The sequence below is a fragment of the Phaenicophaeus curvirostris genome, chromosome 1 (genome assembly GCF_032191515.1).
Source record: "Phaenicophaeus curvirostris isolate KB17595 chromosome 1, BPBGC_Pcur_1.0, whole genome shotgun sequence".
Classification (NCBI taxonomy): domain Eukaryota; kingdom Metazoa; phylum Chordata; class Aves; order Cuculiformes; family Cuculidae; genus Phaenicophaeus; species Phaenicophaeus curvirostris.
The window spans coordinates 768719-791900 of NC_091392.1; the positions used below are offsets into that span (position 1 = coordinate 768719).

Here is a 23182-nt window from a genome sequence, read left to right on the forward strand (position 1 = left end):
ACCTTTTCCTTTTCCCTTTCCCTTTTCCCTTTCCCTTTTCCCTTTCCCTTTTCCCTTTTCCCTTTTCCTTTTCCCTTTCCCTTTTCCCTTTCCCTTTTCCCTTTCCCTTTTCCCTTTTCCCTTTACCTTTTCCTTTTCCCTTTCCCTTTTCCCTTTCCCTTTTCCCTTTCCCTTCTCCCTTTTCCTTCTCCCTTCCCCTCTTCCCTTTCCCTTTCCCTTTCCCTTTTCCCTTTTCCCTTTTCCCTTTTCCCTTTTCCCTTTCCCTTTCCCTTTTCCCTTTCCCTTTCCCTTTTCCCTTTCCCTTTTCCCTTTCCCTTTTCCCTTTCCCTTTTCCCTTTTCCCTTTTCCCTTTTCCCTTTCCCTTTTCCCTTTCCCTTTCCCTTTTCCCTTTTCCCTTTCCCTTTTCCCTTTTCCCTTTCCCTTTTCTCTTTCCCTTTTCTCTTTCCCTTTTCTCTTTCCCTTTCCCTTTTCCCTTTTCCCTTTTCCCTTTTCCCCTCTCCCTTTTCCCTTTTCCCCTCTCCCTCTCCCTCTCCCTCTCCCTTTTCCCTTTCCCTTTCCCGTTGGATTGTGTTGTGTCTCTTATTTTAAAGGACTCTTTACTTCATAGAATCATAGAATGATTTGGGTTGGAAGGGACCTCAAAGCCCATCCAGTTCCAACCCCCCTGCCCTGGGCATGGACGCCTCCCACTGGATCAAGTTGCTCCAAGCTCCATCCAACCTGGCCTTGAACTTGGAGAAGAGAAGGCTCCAAGGAAACCTTATAGTGACCTTCCAGTACCTGAAGGGGCTCCAAGCAAGCTGAGGAGGTTCATAAAGTCTTGTGGTGATAGGACGAGGGGAAACAGGGATAAACTGGAGAGGGACAGAGTTAGACTGGACATTAGGAAGAACTTCTTCACTGTGAGGGTGGTGAGACCCTGGAACAGGTTTCCCAGGGAAGTTGTGGCTGCCCCGTCCCTGGAGGGGTTCAAGGCCAGGTTGGATGGGGCTTGGGCAGGGAAATGGAGTTAACTCCAGCTGGAGGCCAGTTCCAACTGGTGTCCCCAGGGCTCGGTGCTGGGTCCAGCCCTGGTCAATGTCTTTATCAATGACCTGGATGAAGGCATCGAGCGCACCCTGAGCAAGTTTGGAGATGACACTGAGCTGGGTGGAAGTGTGGATCTGCTGGAGGGTCGGGAGGCTCCAAAGGGATCTGAACAGGCTGGATCCATGGGCTGAGACCAACAGGATGAGGGTTAACGAGGCCAAATGGCGGGTCCTGCCCTTGGGGCACAACAACCCTGGGCAGCTCCAGCCTAGGAGAAGTCTGGCTGGAAAGTGCCTGGAGGAGAAGGACCTCGGGGGGGTTGGTTGAACAGGAGCCAGCAGGGGCCCAGGGGGCCAAGAAGGCCAAGGGCATCTTGGCTTGGATCAGAGCCGGCGTGGCCAGCAGGGCCAGGGAGGTTCTTCTCCCTCTGGCCTCGGCCCTGGGGAGACCCTCCTCGAATCCTGGGGTCAGTTCCAGCCCCCTAGCTCTGTGGATTGCTGCATTTCCCTGTGCAAGGACAGTCAGAAGGGTCCTGCAGCCACAGAAGAACCAAGATGTGATTTTCGTCAGGGTACAACAGCAGAGGTTTATTCCTACTCCATGAAGAAGAGCCCTGCGAAGGGCTGGAGGGTTGGGAGGAGTAGAGGGATGGAGGGATGGGAGGAGTAGAGGGATGGAGGGATGGGAGGAGTAGAGGGATGGAGGGATGGAAACTGTTGCTATGGGGCAGTTTTTCTACCTTTCAGTTACGCGTGTTCTTCCCCAAACTGTGTCAGACAAGCAGGATATTGTAAATAACCACAGCACTTTTCAGATCTGGAAGCTCAAGCCTGCACACCTCTTAACAAATAATTTACTCCTTCACTAATTAAAGTGGAAACCTGTAAATCACAGAATCATGGAATGGTTTGGGTTGGAAGGGACCTCCAATTCCCCTTCCAATTTAAAGACATTCACCTCATCCTACCCCTGTAAAAAGTCCCTCCCCAGCTTTCCTGGAGCCTCTTCATGTCCTCAAAGGCTGCTCTAAGGTGTCCCCAGAGGCTTGGCTTCTCAAGGCTGAACAACCCCAACACTCTCTTCTTCACGATGAGGGTGGTGAGCCACCGGAGCAGGTTTTCCAGGGAAATTGTGGCTGCCCCATCCCTGGAGGGGTTCAAGGCCAGGTTGGATGGAGCCTTGGGCAGCCTGGTCCAGTTGGAGGTGTCTCTGCGCACAGCAGGAGGTGGAACTGGATGATCTTTAAGGTCCCTTCCAACCCAAACTATTCAAGGATTCTATGATTCAATGGCAGCCTAGGTAGAAAACGTGTCTCATATTGCACTCATGTACTCTTAAACCATCCCACTTTTCCCATCTGGAAGTGGATGGGAACCGAAGTCCTTTTGGACACAGAATAAAACCTTCCCTCCAGCACGGCCAGTTTGCTCCTTGGTCTTTCTTGCATGTAGATACTCCAGGCTGAGTCAAATGAAGCTGCTAACACATTAAAAAAAGGCTGAAGCAGAGAGAAGCAAAAGTTTGGAAGGAAGCAGCTTGGGGACGATGCTGGTTTTACTGCAGAAGCTTCACATAATTTGCTGGGAAGAGGCCAACTCGGCCCCGGCACTGTCCCCGCCACCAGCCTTCATCTACCATCTCGATGTTTGTGATTGTGTCGTCAGGATCGAATGAAATCTCATCGTCTCCTTCTGCAAAAAATTGTTCATAAAAGATAGTCACAGCGTGAAGGTCACCCTAGTTTTTCATCCCTACTTCCCAGGAGGAAAATACAGAATCAGCTTTCTGATAACCCTCAACATTCATCTCATCCAACCTCCAGAGAACAGAACAGGTAGAGGGGAGAAAGAACAAGACTTCAAAGATGGAAAAGGAAGCTTCTGCCTTTCCAGGCCAGGTCTTGTTCTGCTTTCCAAGAGGAATAAATTGAACCCCCCAACTAGAAATCTTTTCATCGCTACTGATGGTGTAAGTCACCACCTCCCTGTTGCACCAACCCAGGGAGCTCCCAGCACCTCTCCAACAGCCCAGGTGGAAGTCTTACCTCCTTGGTAATCGTAGAGAGCAACTGCACAGGTCCCAGGGCTCTCCACGTCATAAACATGGTCCATTTCCCCTGCAGAAGACAGGATGGGAAGGTGAGGAAGTTGGTGAAACTGCCATATAGAGTCATAGAACCATAGAATCACCTGGTTGGAAGAGACCCACCAGATCATCGAGTCCAACCATTCCCATCAATCACTAACCCATGTCCCTCAGCACCTCGGCCACCCGGCCCTTAAACCCCTCCAGGGAAGGGGACTCAACCCCCTCCCTGGGCAGCCTCGGACAGGGACCAATCACCCTTTCCTCGAAATATTTCATCCTGATGTCCAGCCTGAGCCTCCCCTGGTGGAGCTTGAGGCCATTCCCTCTCGTCCTGTCCCCTGTCCCTTGGGAGAAGAGCCCAGCTCCCTCCTCTCCACAACCTCCTCTCAGGGAGTTGGAGAGAGCAATGAGGTCTCCCCTCAGCCCCCTCTTCTCCAGGGCCCTCAGGCTTCTTCTCCAGCCCCTTCCCCAGCTTCGTTGCTCTTCTCTGCACTCGCTCCAGAGCCTCAACATCCTTCTTGTGGGGAGGGGCCCAGAACTGACCCCAGGATTCGAGGAGCGCTCTCCCCAGGGCCGAGGCCAGAGGGAGAAGAACCTCCCTGGCCCTGCTGGCCACGCCGGGTCTGATCCAAGCCAAGATGCCCTTGGCCTTCTTGGCCCCCTGGGCCCCTGCTGGCTCCTCTTCAACCAACCCCGCCAGGTCCTTCTCCTCCAGGCACTTTCCAGCCAGACTTCTCCTAGGCTGGAGCTGCCCAGGGTTGTTGTGCCCCAAGGGCAGGACCCGCCCTTTGGCCTCGTTAACCCTCATCCCGTTGGTCTCAGCCCATGGATCCAGCCTGTTCAGATCCCTTTGGAGCCTCCCGACCCTCCAGCAGATCCAGCTTCCACCCAGCTTAGTGTCATCTCCAAACTTGCTCAGGGTGCGCTCGATGCCTTCATCCAGGTCATCGATGAAGACATTGAACAGGTCTATGTTGTTTGCTTATGTGCTTGGAGGAAGACCACCCTGCATTCCTCAGGCCAAGGAGACACCCCCAGGTGAGGTCTCATGAGCACCAGCCGTGGAGCGAGAGGCTGAATTAAGAAGGTTCCCCTAGTGCTCAGTGCAGCACCAAGACTCTCAGTCCAAGCCAGTGAGGTGACCAGACAGACACAAGCTCCCCTAGACATTATTTCTTCCCTCAGTACTCACCCAGGTGGGGCTGGCTCTGGCTGGGCTCCCCTGGAAGGATGTTCTCGTAGTCCTCACCTTCATCTCCTCCGTAGTCATAGGTAGCATCTGGCTTTTCCAAGGGTTCTGGCAGCTCCTCATAGAGAGCACCTCCACTGGTGCTGTCGCAGTAGTCAGAGGGCTCTATGAGCTCCTCATAGTCTCCACCGACATCTGGATCTTCATTGTAGTTGGGCTGATCTTGGCTGGGGATCTTGCACAGCTCTTCGCCAAGATCTGCTGGTCTTGATGGCAAAGCGGGTGGTGTTTCCTCATCCTCCCTTTCTGTCTCCTGCCACAAAGTGAGAAAGCGACTGGAAGGTCACCTGCAAAGCATCCACTGCAAGCAGCTCTCCCATGACCACAGAGCTTCTGACACAGCCCGCTCTACTGCAGGTGCCTTTCATGCTACCAGGACACAAATGGAACGTCCTCCTCCGCACAAGGAGGCAACAGCTCAGCCATTAGGGTCTGTGCTGAACTGGGATTGCCATGAAGACCCTCATGGCTTGTGTATTTCAACTTCTCCCATGTGCTTAGCTACAGCTCACTGTCCCACCACCACGCTGTCCATCTCTAAGAGCCCATCTCGCAGCGCAAGGTACTGTGGAGCCCTGTTTTAGCATCGAAGAATCATAGAATCATAGAATCACCAGGTTGGAAAAGACCCACTGGATCATCGAGTCCAACTATTCCCATCAATCACTAACCCATGTCCCTCAGCACCTCGGCCACCCGGCCCTTAAACCCCTCCAGGGAAGGGGACTCAACCCCCTCCCTGGGCAGCCTCGCACAGGGACCAATCACACTTTCTGTGAAGAATTTCATCCTGATGTCCAGCCTGACCCTCCCCTGGTGGAGCTTGAGGCCATTCCCTCTCGTCCTGTCCCCTATCCCCTGGGAGAAGAGCCCAGCTCCCTCCTCTCCACAACCTCCTCTCAGGGAGTTGGAGAGAGCAATGAGGTCTCCCCTCAGCCTCCTCTTCTCCAGGCTAAACACCCCCAGGGCCCTCAGGCTTCTTCTCCAGCCCCTTCACCAGCTTCGTTGCTCTTCTCTGCACTCACTCCAGAGCCTCAACATCCTTCTTGTGGGGAGGGGCCCAGCACTGACCCCAGGATTCGAGGAGCGGTCTCCCCAGGGCCGAGGCCAGAGGGAGAAGAACCTCCCTGGCCCTGCTGGCCACGCCGGCTCTGATCCAAGCCAAGATGCCCTTGGCCTTCTTGGCCCCCTGGGCCCCTGCTGGCTCCTCTTCAACCAACCCCCCCAGGTCCTTCTCCTCCAGGCACTTTCCAGCCAGACTTCTCCTAGGCTGGAGCTGCCCAGGGTTGTTGTGCCCCAAGGGCAGGACCCGCCATTTGGCCTCGTTAACCCTCATCCCGTTGGTCTCAGCCCATGGATCCAGCCTGTTCAGAATCATTCAGGGTGGAAAAGACCTCTAAGATCATCAAGTCCAACCATCATTGTGTCTACTAAATCATGTCCTGAAATGCCACGCCTACGTGGTTTTTGAAGGTCTGTAGGGATGGAGACTCCACCACTCCCTTCAGCGGCATATCCCATCGCCATCCCAATGTTTCTCCTTCATCCTTCCAAAGCCTCTTCCATGCCGTGACTGCACCAAGCTTCCTCCTTCAGCAGGACAATCTGTAAATCACAGCTCCCTCTGCCTGCTCCCCTTCTGGCTCTCCTCAGCCCCTCTCGGTACCTGCAGCCCCCATGACGTAGGTCTCTCTTGCTCAGCTCTCCTTGCTGGCACGGTGGGCGGCGCTGCCTCTGTGTGCTCCTTCTCTCTTTGTGGGATTTCCTGCTGGAAAAGAAGTTGAGATTGCCTCAATCCCTTCATAGAATCAGAGAATCATCATGGTTGGAAAAGACCTCGAAGATCATCAAGTCCAACCATCCACACAACCCCACGGTGTCTACTAAACCAGGTCCCAGAGCACCACATCTATTTTTTTTTGAACACCTCCAAGGATGATGACTCCACCGCTTCCCTGGGCAGCCTCTTCCAACACTTCACCGCTCTTTCTATAAATAATTTTTTTCTAATATCCAATCTAAACATCCCCTGCCACAACTTGAAGCCATTTCCTCTCATCCTATCGCCTCTGACTTGGGAGAAGTATGACTTTCGAATGAGGTCCAGAGGAATGGAATCATTAAGGTTGGAGAAAAGCCTCTAAGATCATCCAGTACAACCATGTAGACTGAACATTAGGAAAAGATTTTTCCCAGAAAGGGTGATTGGTCCCTGTCCGAGGCTGCCCAGAGAGGGGGTTGAGTCCCCTTCCCTGGACAGGTTTAAGGAACGGGTGGCCGAGGTGCTGAGGGACATGGGTTAGTGATTGATGGGAATGGTTGGACTTGATGATCCGGTGGGTCTCTTCCAACCTGGTGACTCTATGATTCTATGATACTAGAGGCAAGAGGGAGCCTTGGCTAAAGCACAGGAGATCATGGCTGGGTGAGGGCACACCCTTAACTGGTGCTGGAAGGGAAAATCTGGTGACAACTGTGAAGTTCAATAGAATCAGAGAATCAGAGAATAGTCTGGGTTGGAAGGGACATTAAAGATCATCCGGTTCCAACCCCCCTGTCATGGGCAGGGACACCTCCCTCTGGATCAGGCTGCTCAAAGCCTCATTTAACCTGGCTTTGAACACCTCCAGGGATGGGGCAGCCACAACTTCCCTGGACAACCTGCTCCAGGGCCTCCCCACCCTCATGGTGAAGAAATTCTTCCTGATGTCCAGTCTAACTCTGCCCCTCTCCAGTTTATCCCCATTGCTCCTCGTCCTATCACTCCAAGCCTTTGGGAACAGTCCCTCCCCAGCTTTCCTGGAGCCCCTTCAAGTACTGGAAGGTCAGTACGAGGTCTCCTCGGAGCCTTCTCCTCTCCAGACTGAACAACCCCAACTCTGTTAGCCTGTCCTCATATGGAAGATGCTCCAGCCCTCAGATCAACATTGTAGTCTCCTCTGGTCCCGTTCCAACAGCTCCTTCTTCTGTTGAGGATTCCAGAACTAGACACAGTCCTCCAGATGAGGACTCACAAGAGAGGAGCAGAGGAGCAAAGACCCTGGCAGCTGCGGGGAAGCACTTTAGGCAGGAGGTTACTGTAAAGAGATCAGGTGGAAGGAGATGGAGCTGAAAGGAAAAGTCTGCTTCACAAGCCCTGGAGGACACCGCAGGATGGCCATGGCTCACCTTCCACCGAGCTGGCTGGCTCTCCCGAACCTGACGCCTCACTCGCTCCTCCTCCGCCTGCCTTCTGCTCTCCTCCTCTGCTAACTTAGCCATGTTCTCAAAGCGTGATCGCAGGCTGCCGGTGCCGCTGGAAGCTCCTGTGGAGAAGACAAGACAGCTGATCAAGCCTGTGCAGCGGCTCCCTTCCACCAAGCATCCAGGAGAAACCCAGATCTCTGCCTCTCCCGGAGAAACACGCAGCTCAACCACCTTCTTCTGCCCCTCCAAGCAAGTTAATCCACATCCCACCACAGCACGTGCCACAGGGGGACCACGGGGCTCACAGCTTCCCACCAAGCCCAGGGTTGGTTATCAGTTGTCTCACCTGCCTCCACTGGTCTCGTTTTCTCATACGAGGAGGTGGGAGCTGCCATCTCATTAAAGCCAGCAGCACTCTGCAAGGGGAAGCAAAAGAATGGTCCAGCTTGATAGGCAAGGACAGTGCTGAGATCGTAGAATCATAGAATCACCAGGTTGGAAGAGACCCATGGGATCATTGAGTCCAACCATTCCCATCGATCACTAACCCATGGCCCTCAGCACCTCGGCCACCCGGCCCTTAAACCCATCCAGGGAAGGGGACTCAACCACCTCCCTGGGCAGCCTCAGACAGGGACCAATCACCCTTTCCATGAAATATTTCATCCTGATGTCCAGCTTGACCCTCCCCTGGTGGAGCTTGAGGCCATTCCCTCTCGTCCTGTCCCCTGTCCCTTGGGAGAAGAGGCCAGAACCATGGAATGTCGTGAGTTGGAAGGGACCTGCAAGGACCATCCAGTCCAACTCCTGGTTCTGCACAGGACAACCCCAACATTCACACCATGAGCCTGAGGGAGTTGGCCAAATGCTTCTGGAATATTATCAGGCTTGGAGCCGTGATGGCTTCCCTGGGCAGGTGTTCCAGTGCTCCATCACCTATGGGAGAAGAACCTTTTCCTAATATCCAACCTAACCCTCCCCTGGCATCTTCCTGCCATTCCCCCGTGTCCTGTCAACAGTCACCAGAGAGAAGAGCTCAGTGCCTGTTTCTCCTCCTTCCCTCATGAGGAAGCTCTAGACCATGACAAGGTCTCACCTCAGCCTCCTCCAGAATGAACAGACCAGGTGATTTTAGCTGCTTCTCATACGATTTCCCTCTAAACCCTCCACTGACTTTGTGGCCTCCTCTGGACCCTGGCCTTGAACACCTCCAGGGAGGGGGCAGCCACAATTTCCCTGGGCAACCTGTGCCAGGGCCTCCCCACCTTCCTCATGAAGAAGAGAGAGTTGGGGTGGTTCAGCCTGGAGAAGACAAGGCTCTGTGAAGAACTTAGAGCAGCCTTCTAGTACCTGATGGGGCTCCAGGAAAGCTGGGGAGGGTCTTCTTACAAGGGCCTGGAGTGGTAGGATGAAGGAGAATGTCTTTAAATTGGAAGAGGGAAGGTTTAGATTAGTCATTAGGAAGAAATTCTTCACGATGAGGGTGGTGAGGCCCTGGTAGAGGTTCCCCAGGGAAGCTGTGGCTGCCCCATCCCTGGAGATGTTGAAGGCCAGGTTGGGTGGGGCTTGGGCAGCCTGATCTAGTTGGACGTGTTGGAACGGGATGGGCTTTAAGGTCCCTTCCAACCCAAACTATTCTATGATTCTATGATCCCTGGGGCGTTTGCAGCAAAAAAAGAAGTGGGATCAAGGGGTTTTATCTACTTTCATACAAAAAGGAAAGTGCGGGTGGGATCCAGCCTTCAGTGATCCAGAGAAAGAGGTGGGTGATGGTTCAGTCTGAGAGTGGAATGGTTCAAAAGCAGCTGAGTATGGAAAAAAAATCTGTTCCCCCAGTCTGGACTCCTCCACACCCTCTTCTATTTAAACCACACGAGTTCCCTTTCCCTCGCAGTAGTGCACATGCAGCACTGGGGTCACATCTCCAGCTTGGAAGCTTCTTCCCTTGTAGCAACGCAAAGAGCATTGATGAGCAGGAAACAATTTCAAGCGGCAGCACGCAGTCTTACCTTATCCACCCTGTCCTTCTGGACCCCATAGCGGCCTCCAAACCCCTTGGAATAGTCTGTATGGGAAAAAAAAAATGAGGTTGGACTTCACGATAAGTCTGATGAGGCACCGGCCCAGGTTGTCCAGTGAAGTGGTGGCTGCCCCATCCCTGGAGGGGTTCAAGGCCAGGCTGGATGGGGCTTTGAGCAGCCTGATCCAGTGGGAGGTGTCCCTGCCCATGGCAGGGGCTCGGAACTGGATGATCTTTAAGATCCCTTCCAACCTGAACTATTCTATGGTTCAATGACTTGATGATCTCAAAGGTCTTTTCCAACCAAGCAATTCTATGATTCGACTCTTATCACACATGGAACTAAACAGAGATAACACACACAAAATTATATGGACAAGAGCTTTTAAGGCTTATTCTTAATTCTTTTGCGTGAAATTTTTACCCCATCCCTGGAGGTGTTCAAGGCCAGGTTGGATGGGCTTGGAGCAACCTGATCCAGTGGGAGGTGTCCCTGCTCATGGCAGGAGGTGGAACTGGATGGGCTTTGAGGTCTCTTCCAACCCAAACCACTCCGTGATTCTATGAAGTGCACAGGTTTCAGTGCTGGAGGTTGGCAAATCTGCTTCCAGGAACTGGGATGAGAAGCCAGTCAAGCTGCTCCTAGAACCTGCTTTGCTTGGTTCCCATGTACTCACCTGTCTGATGAGCTTATAACCAGGAACGAACCTATCTGAGAAAGCACAATATGGTCTAGGAAGCTTGGATTCAGGGTCTTGCATTCAATATCCCCCACCGATCCAAGCATGCGCCTTCTCTGGGAAAGCTCATGCTTGTGTTTTGGTGGTTCCACAACGTGGTGTCCACATTCAGCTTTCAGCAGGAGGAACTCTCTCAGGTATGAACCACTGGCTATAGGTCTGTGTGTGCTCCAAGGAAATCGTGCTCTTGCAGCATTGTCCTACCTGTTTGGGATGCATGGGGTTGAAGTTCCTCCTGGTGGTCCCAGCCAAGGGCACTCTTGTCTTGACGATCCCTCTGGACCCCGAACTTCCCACCAAAGCCCACAGAATAATCTTCAGCCGCAGGCATCCAGGTCGTGGCATGGAACAGAACAAACAAGGGAGGGAAAGAGAGAAGTAGCAGCACTGTGAAGCTCAGGTGTAACAGTTTTCCCTGCCCAGGACTTAGAGAAAGACATGGAGCAAGTCCAGGTTTCCCCACTGGTGGCTGCAGTGATAGCTTTTTGGGATGCCACCTGCTATGAGCAGCCACCTGGGCTTCCCTGCACCCTCCCTTTGGTGACTACGGAATCATAGAACCATAGAATCACCAGGTTGGAAAAGACCCACCGGATCATCGAGTCCAACCATTCCCATCAATCACTAACCCATGTCCCTCAGCACCTCATCCACCCGTCCCTTAAACCCCTCCAGGGATGGAGAATCCACCACCTCCATGGGCATATAGTCTCTATACTGCCCAGGAGATCCCTGTGCCCATAGAAATCTGCTGCTCCTCTTCATCCAGCGGCTTTCCTCACCTGTCCCATCCCCTTGCTCCAAGCATTGAGCAACCAACATCCCCCTGTGGTTTTTCCACCATTCATGGAAACCTCAAGTGCTCCACAACCCCACTAAGAAGAGTCCCAAGCTCCAGTCCTGACGTTGCCTGCAGCACTGGGCTCCCCCAGCTCACCTTTCTGAGAGTCGTGCTTCTCCGCCTGGCTCTTGTAGTCAAAACCCACGGCTGCTTTGTCCACCTTGTCCTTCTCCACGCCGTAGCGGCCACCGAAGCCCTTGGAGTAATCTGAGGTGGTGCACGGAGTGAAATGGTGCCCTGAGCATGGGGTGGGTGAGGGAAGGGGGAGAAGATGGGGAGCAGCACCGGGGAGGAGCTCCAAGGAGGAGGAAGAGCAGCAGGGACATAAGAAAAAGCTAGGAAATGGGGTTTGGAAGGGGCACAGTGGATGGTAGGAAGCACCGTGAGGACCATGGAGGATGACAGTCTATTAGAATGGGCGCACAAAGCAAGTGTGAGTCATGGGGGCTGTGGCAGCAGGAGACAGAGGGGACGAGAGGGCAAGGAAGAAAAGTAACATGGCAAGGGTGGTTGGGGAGACAGTGGGAGCTCAGCCAGGCAAGGACATAAAACCAAAGCAAGACTCATAGAATCATAGAATCACCAGGTTGGAAAGGACCCACTGGATCATCGAGTCCAACCACTCCCATCAATCGCTAACCCATGTCCCTCAGCACCTCGGCCACCCGGCCCTTAAACCCCTCCAGGGAAGGGGACTCAACCGCCTCCCTGGGCAGCCTTGAACAGGGACCAATTACCCTTTCCGGGAAAGATTTCATCCTGCTGTCCATCCTGACCCTCCCCTGATGGAGCTTGAGGCCATTCCCTCTCGTCCTGTCCCCTGGCCCTTGGGAGAAGAGCCCAGCTCCCTCCTCTCCACAACCTCCTCTCAGGGAGTTGGAGAGAGCAATGAGGTCTCCCCTCAGCCTCCTCTTCTCCAGGCTAAACACCCCCAGGGCCCTCACGCTTCTTCTCCAGCCCCTTCCCCAGCTTCGTTGCTCTTCTCTGCACTCACTCCAGAGCCTCAACATCTCAACATCCTTCTTGTGGGGAGGGGGATGACTCGGGCAATGACAGCTTAGCCACCCCCCTACTCAGGCATCTCCAGATCAAAGACTTCAACCTGTGGTCTTCCAGTCTCTAAAAAGGTCTGTGAATGAGAATATTGAGCCCTTGAAAGCACAGAAGAAATGGGAAACCTGTTGTGGGATTTACCTTTGTTATAATGAAAACATGAAAACCACGGACTCTGGGAGCTGCAGAAAGGGCTGAAACCCACATTTCAGAGGATCATGGAATGGTTTGGGTTGGAAGGGACCTTCAAGATCATCCAGTTCCAAGCCACCTGCCATGGGCAGGGACACCTCCCACTGGATCAGGGGCTCCAAGCTGCATCCAACCTGGCCTTGAACACCTCCAGGGATGGGGCATCCATGATTTCTCTGATCAGCCTGTGCCAGGGCCTCCCCACCCTCACAGGAAAACATTTCTTCCTAAGATCTTATCTCAGTCTCTCCTACTTTAGCTTAAAACCATCCACCCTTGTTCTATCCCTGCACTCCCTGATGAAGAGCCCCTCCCCAGCTTTCAGTCCTGGAAGCTGCTCTAAGGTCTCCTCGGAGCCTTCCCTTCTCCAGGCTGAACAAACCCAATTCTCTCAGCCTGTCCTCATACAGAAGTCCATCAGAGACCTCATCACCAGTCTCTGCTTGGACTTTGAGCCATTGACCACGACTCTTTGAGTGCGACCATCCAGTCTATTTCTTCTCCACCAAGTGGTTCATCTGTCATCTCCTTATCTCTCCAATTTAGAGACCAGAACGTGGAGCTGGACAGTGACAGTTCCCGTCAAAGCCAAACGTAGACCAGTGGAGGGTACAACAAGAAGGGTGGTGATGGGACAGCAGGGAATGGAGCTACAAGAGTGACCAACTTGGAACTGGACTCTGAAAAAATTAAGAGGAGGGCGATAGCAAAAGGAGCTGCCCCACAGCAGACAGTACAGGGTATGGACTTGCCTTTCTGGGATGAGTGTTTCTCCACCTCACCCTTGTATTCAAACCCCAGCGCTGACTGGAAGAAGAAGAGAAGGAATGTCAGTTGTCCTGAGGGACAAGACTGGTCCCACCAACCCTCCTCCTGGGGCTCAGCTGGGCTCCTGCTCCTCGTCTGGTGGTGCAACACGCAGGTGCCTCCCCACTCCTGGACTGATAGAGGCTCCTCAGCCCTTCACACCACCCCTGCTGCCCACAGAATCATAAAGTTTGGAAAAGACCTCCAAGATAAAGTCCAACCATCAGCCCAACACCACTAAACCGTGTCCCAAAGTGCCACATCTGCACGTTTTTTGAATCGCAGAATCATAGAATAAGTAGGTTGGAAGAGACCTATTGGATCATTGAGTCCAACCATTCCCATCAATCACTAACCCGTGTCCCTCAGCACCTCGGCCACCCGGCCCTTAAACCCCTCCAGGGAAGGGGACTCAACCCCCTCCCTGGGCAGCCTCTGCCAAGGACCAATCACCCTTTCCAGGAAAAATTTCATCCTGATGTCCAGCCTGACCCTCCCCTGGTGGAGCTTGAGGCCATTCCCTCTCGTCCTGTCCCCTGTCCCTTGGGAGAAGAGCCCAGCTCCCTCCTCTCCACAACCTCCTCTCAGGGAGTTGGAGAGAGCAATGAGGTCTCCCCTCAGCCTCCTCTTCTCCAGGCTAAACACCCCCAGGGCCCTCAGGCTTCTTCTCCAGCCCCTTCCCCAGCTCCGTTGCTCTTCTCTGCACTCGCTCCAGAGCCTCAACATCCTTCTTGTGGGGAGGGGCCCACAACTGACCCCAGGATTCCAGGAGCAGTTTAGGGGCAGGACTAAGCAAAGGGACACATCGTGGCCACCTTGTCCAACACACCTTGTCAGCTCGGTCCCGCTGGACTCCGTACTTCCCTCCAAAGCCCTTGGCTGCATCCGTCTGCGAGGAGTGCTTCCCGACCTCAGCAACGTACTCGTGGCCCACCGCGCACTGAGAAGAAATTGTTGCAAGAGAGGGTGATGTTCTGATCATCACACTAAGCAAACTAATATTTCACAGAATCACCACGTTGGAAGAGACCCACGGGATCATCGAGTCCAACCATTCCCATCAATCACTAACCCATGTCTCTCAGCACCTCGTCCACCCATCTTTGAAACTCCTCCAAGGATGGTGACTCAACCCCCTCCCTGGCAGCCTCTGCCGATGCCCAAATTTCATAATATTAAATCAAACATCAGGGCAAACTTTGTGCTGATCAAAAGAATGAAGCGCCCAGGGAAGCTGATCAAGCACCTCCTGAAAAATTAGGTCCTGCGCATACAATCATCAAATCTTTAAACGGTCTGAGTTGGAAGGGACCTTAAAGATCATCCAGTCCCAACCCTCCTGCTGTGAGCAGGGACACCTCCCACTGCACCAGGCTGCTTGAGACCCCATCCAACCTGGCCTTGAGCACCTCCAGGGATGGAAACTCCATCACTGCTCCTCAAGGCAGCCTCTTCCAATGCTTCCCCACTCTTCCAGTAAAGAAATTTTTCCTAATATCCAATCTAAACCTCTCCTGGAGGAACCTGAGGCCATTTTCTCACGTCTTAATCCTTGTTCCTTGTTACTCGCTGCTGAAAAAATTGAAGTCTTGAATGCTGAAAGGCATGGGAAGAAGTGTAATGAGGATTATTAGAAAAGATATGATGTGAGAACAGGGAATATGAAGAACGGCTCCACCCTGGGGAGATGATAGAGATCTGGAATGGAGAATTTGAGGGGGAGTTAATCATTAGTTCTCCAAGCACAAGTAGGAAGGCACCAGATTTAATTGTTACGCAGCAGGTTGAAAACAAGCCAGAAGAAAGTTCTTCTTCACTAAGGGGAACTTTGAGTGGAAGCTGAAGAGATAAATTACACCCATGGGTTCAAATAGATCGCAGATACAGATTATGGGATGGTTAGAATGTGCGAATCTGTGAAGTCATGGAAGGTCTCCAGGACACAATTCAGGGAAGCTCCTTCCTTTGTGAGGAAAAGATCTTCCCACTAGGACCCAAGGAAGCCTCCTATGATTGTTACCTTATCCATCCGGTCTCGCTCTGTTCCAAATTTCCCCCCGTAGCCATAGGAAGCCTTGGGACCAGTCTCCAGCTCCTTCTTCTTGATGACCTCATGCTCCTCTGACACCTTGCTCCTCAGCTGATGGATGCTGGTGAGACACAGAGCCAGGGAAGGTCACGGTGGGATCGTGCAGAGCTACATGGAGCATCTATGTGCCACCAGAGCCCAGCACAGAGCAGGGCACCAACCCTCCACCTGTCAGTGTGCCCACACTGGGCTCTGCTGGGCAGCACTGAGGCACGAGGTAGAATCATGGAATCATAGAATCGCCAGGTTGGAGAAGACCTCTTAGATTATCAAGTCCAACCATTCCTATCAAACACTAAACCATGTCCCTGAGCACCTCGGCCACCTGTCTTTTAAACACCTCCAGGGATGGGGACTCCACCACCTCCCTGGGCAGCCTCGGACAGGGACCAATCACCCTTTCCGGGAAAGATTTCATCCTGATGTCCAGCCTGAGCCTCCCCTGGTGCAGTTTGAGGCCATTAGCATTGTCCTATCACCTGTCACCTGGGAGAAGAGCCCAGCTCCCTCCTCTCCACAACCTCCTCTCAGGGAGTTGGAGAGAGCAATGAGGTCTCCCCTCAGCCTCCTCTTCTCCAGCCTAAACACCCCCAGGGCCCTCAGGCTTGTTCTCCAGCCCCTTCCCCAGCTTTGTTGCTCTTCTCTGCACTCGCTCCAGAGCCTCAACATCCTTCTGGTGGGGAGGGGCCCAGCACTGACCCCAGGATTCGAGGAGCGGTCTCCCCAGGGCCGAGTCCAGGGGGAGAAGAACCTCCCTGGCCCTGCTGGCCACGCCGGGTCTGCTCCAAGCCAAGATGCCCTTGGCCTTCTTGGCCCCCTGGGCCCCTGCTGGCTCCTGTTCAACCAACCCCCCCAGGTCCTTCTCCTCCAGGAATGATGATGCTGCCCTGAGATGGAGACCCAGGTGAGGAAATTCCAGGTATGGGAAGCTCAGAGGAGGAAGCCCCAGGCGAGTTGATCCAGAAGAGGAGCCCCAGATGTGGAGCCCCAGTCACAATAGCCCCAGGTATAGAAGCCCCAGGTGACAAAGACCCAGGTGACAAAGACCTAGGTGAGGAAGCCCCAAGCCTGAGAGCCTCAGGTGAGGGAGCTCCAGGCATGGAAGTCCCATATGTGGAGCCCCAGGTGCAAGAGCTCCAGGTGCAGAGCCCCAGGTGTGAAGCCCCATGCACAGAAGCCGCAAGCGTGGAAGCCTCTCTGCATGCCCTGATTCCCACACTCACTTGATGTGCTCGGCACGGCCGGAGCCCTCGATGGTTTTGGCTCCCCAGCGCTGCTCCTTCTCAGAGATGTCGTTCTGCAAGAGCAAAGCACAGATATCAGTCCCCACCCCAAGGAAAGGGGCTCTGTCCCCAGAGAAAAGCCATGGACAACCTCCAGGCATGGCGAGGAAGGAGGTGTCTGTGGGGAACCCCAACCACTGCCTTGGAGACGGTGGCAAGAACTGCTGTGGGAATTAATGGCTCAGGAAAATGCTGGAGGAACAGTGAAGTCAGTGTCTTGCTTGAGGTCATAGAATCATTAGAGTTGGAAAAGAAGTATATTTTTAGCTTTAAATTAGGAAAGAGTTTGCTGATGCTCCAGTTTCTCAAATAGATGTTTGGACTTTCCAAAGAGAAAACAAAACGAGTGTTGCTGTAACAAAGCTGAGGTGGAAGAGTGGAGCTGCTGTGGGTGTTGGTCTCTTCTCCCAAGTAACAAGGGACAGAGGAAACGGCCTCGTTTCCCTAGTGGAGGTTTAGATTGGATATCAGGAAAAATTTCTTTACTAAAGAGTGGTGAAGCGCTGGAAGAAGCTGTCTAGAGGAATGATGGTGTCACCATTCCTGGAGGGATTCAGAAAGCTTGTAGATGTGGTGCTTCAGGACATGGTTTAGTAGGTGTGTTGGTGTTGTGTTCAACTTGATGATCTTAGAGGGCTTTGCAACCTTAATGATTCTATGAGGCACCCCTTAAGTGGTGTTACTTGTAGTCAAATGTGGGAACGTGGGTGTAGGATGTTGTGGAGACAACACGTGGATATAATAGAATCATAGATTCACCAGGTTGGAAAGGACCCACTGGATCATCGAGTCCAACCATTCCTATCAATCGCTAACCCGTGTCCCTCAGCACCTCGTCCACCTGGCCCTTAAACCCCTCCAGGGAAGGGGACTCAACCCCCTCCCTGGGCAGCCTCGCACAGGGACCAATCACCCTTTCTGGGAAAGATTTCATCCTAACATTCATCCTGAACTTCACCTCATGGAGCTTGAGGCCATTCCCTCTCGTCCTGTACCCTGTCCCTTGGGAGAAGAGCCCAGCTCCCTCCTCTCCACAACCTCCTCTCAGGGACTTGGAGAGAGCAATGAGGTCTCCCCTCAGCCTCCTCTTCTCCAGCCTAAACACCCCCAGGGCCCTCAGGCTTCTTCTCCAGCCCCTTCCCCAGCTCCGTTGCTCTTCTCTGCACTCGCTCCAGAGCCTCAACATCCTTCTGGTGGGGAGGGGCCCAGCACTGACCCCAGGATTCGAGGAGCGGTCTCCCCAGGGCCGAGGCCAGAGGGAGAAGAACCTCCCTGGCCCTGCTGGCCACGCCGGCTCTGCTCCAAGCCAAGATGCCCTTGGCCTTCTTGGCCACCTGGGCCCCTGCTGCCTCCTCTTCAACCAACCCCCCCAGGTCCTTCTCCTCCAGGCACTTTCCAGCCAGACTTCTCCTAGGCTGGAGCTGCCCAGGGTTGTTGTGCCCCAAGGGCAGGACTCGCCATTTGGCCTCGTTAACCCTCATCCTGTTGGTCTCAGCCCATGGATCCAGCCTGTTCAGATCCCTTTGGAGCCTCCCAACCCTCCAGCAGATCCAGCTTCCACCCAGCTTAGTGTCACCCGCAAACTTGCTGAGGGTCAGAAACACCTTAGACACACGACCTGGCTGGAACCCTGGAGGGCTGGTGGCACTTAGCTGCTCCTGTATGGCCAGTGTTGCTGTATTGTACATGGTGCTGTGCTAAACACCTCGTCCCAGCCCAGCTGACCAGCAGATGCCATGGGCCAGCGAACCCTTCATACCACCAACCAGCACGGATTGACACCCCAGATACTCACCACAAAATCAGGGTCGGTGTCCCAGTCATCTCCCTCAGCCTCCACCTTCACGGACACGTCATGTCCCACGACTGCTTTCCACATCTGGACAAGGACATGGTGTCATCCGGGTGCTGCGGGCGCGTGGCCACGGGCACCTCCAACCTCTCCAGTCATGACCCAACTCGGACTGGAAGGGACCTTTGCAGGATGTCCCCCCTGCTGATCTCTCCATCCCTCATACAGCGTGGGGCACCCCATAATAGGTGCTCTAGAGCCCTCTTGCAGCAAAGCACAAGAGGATCTTATGTGCAAACCACAGGTTTCATGCACGTCGTATTTTAAGGTGAGTTCATGCAAGCATCAAGCAGCCAGAGTCCGCTTTTCCAAGATATGGAGGGTTTCCGAGCTCATAGAATCATAGAATGATCTGAGTTGGAAGGGTCCCACGAGAACCATAGAGCAGTTTGGGTTGGAAGGGACCTTAAAGCCCATCCAGTTCCACCCCTGCCATGGGCAGAGACACCTCCTGCTAGATCAGGGTGATCAAAGCCCCATCCAACCTGGCCTTGAACACCTCCAGGGACGGGGCAGCCACAGCTTCCCTGGGCAACCTGTTCCAGGGTCTCATCACTCTCATTGTGAAGAATTTCCTCCTTATGTCTAGCTTAAATCTTCTCCTCTTCAGTTTATCCCCATTGCCCCTCGTCCTACCACTACAGGCATTTGGAAAAAGTTCCTCCCCAGCTTTCTTGGAGCCCCTTCAGGGACTGGAAGGTCTCTCTAAGGTCTCCTCAGAGCCTTCTCTTCTCCAGGCTGAACAACCCCAACTCTCTCAGCCTGTCCTCGTACGGGAGGTTCTCCAGCCCTCTGTTCAACCTTTTAGCCTCCTCTGGCCCCGTTTCAACAGCTCCATCTCCTTCTTCTGGTGAGGATTCCAGAACTGGACACAATCCTCCAGATGAGGTCTCTCCAGAGAGGAGCAGAGGGGACAATCCCCTCCAGCTCCTGTCCTTGAATAAGGCAGCCCCAATATTCACACCATTTGGCAGAGGGTGTTGGTCAAATGCTTCTTGAATGCTGTCAAGCTTGGTACCATGGTCATTGGTCCCTGCCCGAGGCTGCCCAGGCAGGGGGTTGAGTCCCCTTCCCTGGAGGGGTTTAAGGGCCGGGTGGCTGAGGTGCTGAGGGACATGGGTTAGTGACTGATGGGAACGGTTGGACTCAATCATCTAAGGATTTTGTAGACCTTAGAGCAGCCTTCCAGTAGTGAAAGGACACCTGGGGACAGGCTCTTTGTCGGGGAGGGCAGGGATAGGATGAGGGGACTGGTTTTAAGATGAAAGAGGGGAGATTGAGAGGAGATCTTAGGAAGAAATTCTTTAGTGTGAGGGTGGGGAGACCCTGGCCCAGGTTGCCCAGAGAAGTCGTGGCTGCCCCATCCCTGGAGGTGTTCAAGGCCAGGTTGGATGGGGCTTGGAGCCCATGATCCAGTGGGAGGTGTCCCTGCTCGTGGCAGGGGCTTGGAACTGGATGGGCTTTGAGGTCCCTTCCAACCCAACCCATTCTTTGATTCTATGAGTTAATCACTGCCTAAAGAAGGTTCAAAGAGCTACGTCCTAGTCTGATGCTGCTGGTAAACGATGTTCTTGGGTTTTTCTGGCTGTCACAGGGTAAAAACATGAACTGGGGCTGAAATCGTTGAGCGTGCTGGGCTGAAAAGGCTGGAGCTGTGGTGGTACGGCTGGTTCAGGCTGTCCAAAAAGGCCTGGGGGAAGTGATAGACCCAGGAAGAGGAAGTTAAAGAAAAGTAATGCGAAATCTACAACTCTTTCAGTTTGTTTTCAAGGTGACGGTGGAAAAAAAGATGATGAAAAAAAACCCTCCTGAACATGCTTTCAACAAAATAAGAGAGAAAAGAAAGATTCCATGTCTTGCGTGACCTTATGCAACAGAGGAATGGTTATCGGCAAAGCTTTTCCATCCCACCTGGGGTGTCAAGGAGCCCCAGATTGGTGCAGAGGAGCCTCAAATTGGTATCAAGGAGCAAATCAAGGAGGGAAGGGAACTTCTTCAGACTGGATCCTCATTGAACAACACGTTTCTCAGAGGCACTAACCCATTCCTGTCCCACAACTTCCATCCAGGGGGCTACAAGAAAGCTGGGAAGAGGCTCTTGATCAGGGGGTGCAGGGGTAGGATGAAGAGTATGGGTTTAAGCTGAAAGAGGGGAGATTGAGATGAGATCTTAGGAAGAAATTCTTTACTGTGAGGGTGGGGAGACCCTGGAAGAGGTTGCCTAGATAAGTTGTGGTTGCCCCATCCCTGGAGGTGTTCAAGACCAGGTTGGATGGGGCTTGGAGCAACTTAATCCACTGGGAGGTGTCTAACAGCAAAGAGAAGCAGGAGCAGCAGGAAGGCTCATATGGACATCATTGCACTATCTAACAATATCTTCCTTCTCCTTTTCCCCTCCCTAATTTATGAACGTCCAGAGATCTTTAAAGTTTGTGCCTCATTTCTCTTAACGATAAAACTGCAGCATTGACCAGCTTGCAAGGGGCTGTTCAACAGGGCAGATGATTTGAGCTGATTTGAGGTTCAGGGTTGTAAATCCTGCTGGAAATGGTTCTTGACCACCTACTCTCCAAAGCCACCCACCACGTATCCTGGGAAACACAACAAACCACAGGCTGTGATCCCACCACAAGGCTCCAGACACAGAATCACAGAATCACTAGGTTGGAAAAGACCCTCGGGATCATTGAGTCCAACCATTCCCATCAATCCCATGTCCCTCAGCACCTCAGCCACCCGTCCCTTAAACCCCTCCAGGGAAGGGGACTCAACCCCCTCCCTGGGCAGCCTCGGACAGGGACCAATCACCCTTTCCAGGAAAGATTTCTTCCTAACATTCATCCTGAACTTCACCTCATGGAGCTTGAGGCCATTCCTTCTCGTCCTGTCCCCTGTCCCTTGGGAGAAGAGCCCAGCTCCCTCCTCTCCACAACCTCCTCTCAGGGACTTGGAGAGAGCAATGAGGTCTCCCCTCAGCCTCCTCTTCTCCAGGCTAAACACCCCCAGGGCCCTCAGGCTTCTTCTCCAGCCCCTTCCCCAGCTTCGTTGCTCTTCTCTGCACTCGTTCCAGAGCCTCAACATCCTTCTTGTGGGGAGGGGCCCAGAACTGACCCCAGGATTCGAGGAGCGGTCTCCCCAGGGCCAAGTTTGTTGCTGCTTCTCACTTTCCACTCTCAAAACACACTCGGCTTTCTTACCTTAAAAGTTTCACCAGCTCCTGCTAGAAAACTTGCTGGTTTTTGCTCAGGCACTTGTTGCCAGCGACAGCTTTCGGACTGTTGTGAGCTCCGAGTTCCTCTTTTAACTTCAGTTCTTCACTTCCTTCCTCCCAGCCCCCAGCTCTGCTCGTGTCCTGATACCAAAACCTGCCCCAGCGGAACGCTGGAGATTGCTGACGGCATGAGAAGTGCTTGATGGAACAACTCTGTCTCTTAGTGTGCAAAACCAGGTTGTCATCTCCATTTTCAAGAAATCCTTCTGCCATAAAAGCATGAAAAAGATAAAAAGCTGAAGCCTCTGGGCTTGATGAGGACCTGGGGGTGGTGGTCAGCAGTGGCCCAGGTGGCCAAGAAGGTCAGGAGCATCTTGGCTTGGATCAGTCATGGTGTGGCCACCAGGAGCAGGGAAGGGATCATGCACTCGACTTGGAACTGCTGAGGTCGCACCTCGAATCCTGGGGTCAAGTTTGAGCCCCTCAGTCCAAGAAGGACATTGAGTGTCTGGAGCGTGTCCAGAGAAGGGAATGGAGCTGGGGAAGGGGCTGGAGAACAAGAGTTCTGGGATTGGTTGAGGGATCTGGGGTTGTTTATTCTGGAGAAGGAGGCTGAGGGGAGACCTCATCGCTCTCCTGATCTCATCCAGATCTCATCCTGAAAGGATGTTGGAGCCGTGCAGGATTTGGACTCTGCTCCCATGTAACAAGCGACAGGATGAGAGGAAACAGCCTCCAGCTGCACCAGGGGAGGTTTAGATGGGATATTAGGAAAAAATTCTTTACTGAAAGAGTGGTGAAGCCCTGGAAGAGGCTGCCCAGGGCAGTGGTGGAGTCCTTATTCCTGGAGGGCTCCAAAAACTTGTGTCCATGGCACTTCAGGACTTGGTTTAGCAGCCTCAGAGGGTTGGGATGATGGTTGGAGTGGGTGAGCCTGGAGGTCTCTTCCAACCATCACGATTCTATGATTTTATGATAATTGCAATGAGTTCCAAAGAAAGCAACCTACTGCTTACAGAACTCATGATAAAATTTGACTCATTACTTGACAGTACAATTAAAAATACATAAAACCACGCAGACACACACATATCTGTACGTACAAATATGAAAGGGCTTCCAGGACCATAAAAATCCCCACAAATACCTTGAACTAGGAAGATGGAGAACACGTAGTTAATGAATCCTAAGCACTTACAGATCAAGCGCTCTGGTACGTTGCTTGTTGGTGGGAAGAGCAAATACTTGGAGTGAGGAGCACGAATCACACTAGTTTGATAGTCGAAAAGCATCTCAAACCAAAATAACTTCCTTTCTGAAAAAAGCTAGTGAAGCAAAAAAGGCTCCTAGAGCAGCCACTTCCGTTTGACACAACAGCAAGACACACGGGGCTTAGAGTAGAATAGTTCAGCTGGAAGGGACCTGCAACCACCATCCAGTCCATCTGCTGGACCACTTCAGGGCTGACCAGAAGTCAGAGCATCTTCTTAGAATCACAGAATCACCACGTTGGAAAAGACCCACCAGATCATCGAGTCCAAC

General features: G+C 53.0%; 1 protein-coding gene across 3 annotated transcripts; it reads right to left on the reverse strand.

The window, feature by feature from the left end:
• Positions 1–1601: 1601 nt before the first annotated feature.
• Positions 1602–21780, reverse strand: LOC138723822 (hematopoietic lineage cell-specific protein-like). Of its 3 annotated transcripts, none has more exons than XM_069863412.1 (15): positions 21627–21780; positions 18373–18456; positions 16518–16591; positions 15226–15355; positions 14035–14145; positions 13151–13205; positions 11250–11360; positions 10517–10627; positions 9562–9617; positions 7899–7968; positions 7535–7671; positions 6033–6131; positions 4310–4619; positions 3074–3145; positions 1602–2720 (listed from the first exon to the last, which is right to left on the reverse strand). In XM_069863412.1, the coding sequence occupies exons 2-15, from the start codon at positions 18454–18456 to the stop codon at positions 2584–2586; spliced, it is 1557 nt and encodes a 518-aa protein (XP_069719513.1). In that variant the 5' UTR covers positions 21627–21780; the 3' UTR covers positions 1602–2583. The 3 variants fall into 3 exon arrangements, with proteins under 3 accessions (XP_069719513.1, XP_069719328.1, XP_069719422.1); XM_069863227.1 differs by having other exon boundaries at positions 6033–6134; XM_069863321.1 differs by lacking the exon at positions 21627–21780 and adding an exon at positions 21013–21050 and having other exon boundaries at positions 6033–6134.
• Positions 21781–23182: the final 1402 nt, after the last annotated feature.